Source organism: Bidens hawaiensis, unplaced genomic scaffold (genome assembly GCF_021521415.1).
Source record: "Bidens hawaiensis isolate Kalapana, Puna unplaced genomic scaffold, B.hawaiensis_p1.1 tig00013755_1, whole genome shotgun sequence".
Lineage (NCBI taxonomy): Eukaryota > Viridiplantae > Streptophyta > Magnoliopsida > Asterales > Asteraceae > Bidens > Bidens hawaiensis.
The window spans coordinates 246,227-249,067 of NW_027492173.1; the positions used below are offsets into that span (position 1 = coordinate 246,227).

General features: G+C 36.6%; 1 protein-coding gene across 1 annotated transcript; it reads left to right on the forward strand.

The window, feature by feature from the left end:
• Positions 1 to 113: 113 nt before the first annotated feature.
• On the forward strand, positions 114 to 1,426 carry LOC143544796 (uncharacterized). The gene is made up of 2 exons (XM_077036803.1): positions 114 to 465; positions 914 to 1,426. The coding sequence occupies exons 1-2, from the start codon at positions 274 to 276 to the stop codon at positions 1,388 to 1,390; spliced, it is 669 nt and encodes a 222-aa protein (XP_076892918.1). The 5' UTR covers positions 114 to 273; the 3' UTR covers positions 1,391 to 1,426.
• The last annotated feature ends 1,415 nt before the right edge of the window (positions 1,427 to 2,841 follow it).

Genomic DNA, 2,841 nt, shown 5'->3' on the forward strand with positions numbered 1-2,841 from the left:
ACTAAAACATATATATATTAACATCATCCTTAAATCATCAAACCATCAAATCAAACTCTTGTTTTGTTCTTTACAATTACATCATATATTCATAACACTTTCATATAATCAATGACTTCTAATATTATCATCAAATGGAGAACAGCTCTTCAAATATTCACTACAACTCTTCTAAGCCTCCTTCTTCCCCTCTCCTTCCTCCTCTTAGCGCGTATTAGCACCGCGAATTACTTGTTATATCGGGACGGTTATTTGGCGGCTGAGCCGCCTTCGATGGTCTTCTTTTCGCTCCTTGGTTTGGTCCCTATCAGCCCACTACATGTACTTGTTTCGGTTATATGCGTTGCGTCGTTGGTACACACGTTGAATGGCGGTCGGATTAGTTTTGGTATGGTTTCCGTTGAAAAGGAAACCATTGTTAGACCGCGGTTGTACACCGCGTGGATTGTTCTATGCACTTTGCAGGTTCGTATCTTAGAGATGCAGAAATCGGGTTCTCAGCCCAAACTGATTCGGGTTTGGTCAAACATGGTCAACATCATGTTTTGCCCGAACCAATTTGAACTGAAACTGCTTTATAAGTGGAAGGTGATCAGTTCGATTGAAAGTGGGTGGGTCTGGGTTTAGCTGGTTTCAACGGAGGAGTTCAAAAGCCAATTACAACCCTAAAGTTCGGGTCGGCCCCAAAATGGGTCTCTCAAACCGGCTTCAAAATCGGTTTTGGTCAAACCTGGTCAACCTCAGGTTTTGGATCAAACTGGTCAAACTGGTTTAGGTTGAAACCAGTTTATAAGGGAAAAATGATCGGTTCAAGTTAAAAATTGGTTAAAAAAATCAGTTATGATGGATATAATTATATTGTGTCAAATAACTCCTAGACATTTTAATTTAACGTTTACCTACACATGTGCAGGTATGCGTTGGTCTCGGTATCGAAGGGAGCATCGGGGCGGGAATCGAAGGCTCAACCTTCGGTCACGAGCGAAATTTAATATGTTCAATAATATTCTTCTTAGGATTACATGCAACAGCATTATACTGGTGGAGAACCATCGTAAAGCCGGTGGTGGACGACACGATGTTCGGGTTCGAGGTGGAGGAGAGGTGGGTGGAGAGGGTGGTGATGGGTTGTAGTTTGGGTGGTTTGTGGTGGTGGAGGTTGAGAAATGAGGTGGAGTCATTGGTGGTGGTTATTGAGATGAAGAGTGAGGTTGGTGTGGTTGACTTGATGGGTTGGTGGTTATATTATTTGGTTGTGACAATTGGGATTGTTAGGGTGATCAAATGTCTCATTTGGTTTGGTGTTGTTTTGCTATACCAAAAGGTTGAACAAGTTAGTCATGATAATGACAATGAGAATGAGTCACTTAGTGTTCAAGAAAAAGTGTAACATTCATTTGTAATTTTTTTTTATTATTTTTCAATTTTTCAACAGAAGATTCTTAAAGAAATGGTCATATGTTGTGCTACTAATTTTCAGATTCTTATTACTCATATTGTTGAATGTTTTTGTATGTATGTTCAAAATTTGTGGTTAATTTTAATGTTACACTCTACTCTCAACTAAAACTCGCGGATAATCCTTCATTAATTATCGGGATAAGATTTCAGTATTTGTCGTAAAAATCAATATGCTATGAATTTTTATCAGGGATCTATCTCAAACTTAGTTTATAAGATTTTCTAGTTAAGGTGTAGAAAGTTGTTTGAAAAGTAATATTTCGTTAGTGATTTGTTGGAAATATTTATTATATTTAGTCTTGAGAGCTCCCATGTCTTTAAATTCTTTGCTCTCTCTCTCTTTCTGGTGGTAATGCTCTTTAATATATATCACCTGGTTTTCTTTGATATCACTTAATCTTTGTTGGAATCGGTGGTCTTGAAACTATAGTGTGCTAGATACGGTCTTGGATCCTTCATTTGTGTTTGTGGAAACTTTAACTTATTCGCTCATGTTGCGCGCAATATGAACTTTACATGTGTATTATCATATAATAACTTAGCCGATTAAGACCCGTTATAGGGAATTAGTGGACCCATTATTAACCGTAACTCATTAACGCCTAGCATGATTTGTTATAACATAACAATGACTTTTAACATAATCCAGGCCACTAACACAAAATTCGGCACACAATGGCGAGTTATGTAACGTATCATCAGCGATAACAAATTAACAATTAACATAACTTTTTATAACCTGAAATTACTTAGTATAACCTAATACAACTCATTAACACGTAGTAAATCTTGTGAAAGTTTGTAACAATGAGTTAGTGGATGTATCTTGAACCATAACTAACAAACACCTAACATGATTAAGGAGCTGTTTGACAATCTTTTGCTGAATCATTAAGAAATTTGATCGATTAATAGGTAGCCTCTGAATCATTCAGTATGTCTCCGAAACTTAATCATTAGAAAGTTTCATAACCATAAAAATTTAAAAGCTAGTGGACCAACCACACTTTACCTACCGGAGATCGTCTCTTAATGGAATCAATTAAGATGCTATCAAACAACCCCAATGTTTAACCTAAAATGATTTTATATGATCTAATACAACTCATTAAAACCTTAATTAAGGAAAAAAACATACATATGATTTACACATTATTTAGAAAGAAAAGTGGTTATTTTAAAAAGTAGAGAATCTCACGTGTAAATCTATCTTTTCAGGGCTATATCCAAAGTCGCGTAAGACCGTACCTCTTGATGCGCGGGAACCGGATGAAATTCGTAAACCCTCGCCCCCTGTCAAGTTCGAACCCGGGATTAAAATCTTGATTCGTCGCTTCACCCATATAAAGATATCTCTAAAATATGTAAAATTATTAAATG

What these genes read in the sequence shown, in the direction of transcription:
- LOC143544796 (XM_077036803.1), top strand. Translation starts at nt 274, where the DNA reads ATGGTCTTCTTTTCGCTCCTTGGTTTGGTCCCTATCAGCCCACTACAT. An exon ending in TTGTTCTATGCACTTTGCAG is followed by an intron (nt 466 to 913) that starts GTTCGTATCTTA and finishes ACACATGTGCAG; the next exon opens with GTATGCGTTGGTCTCGGTAT.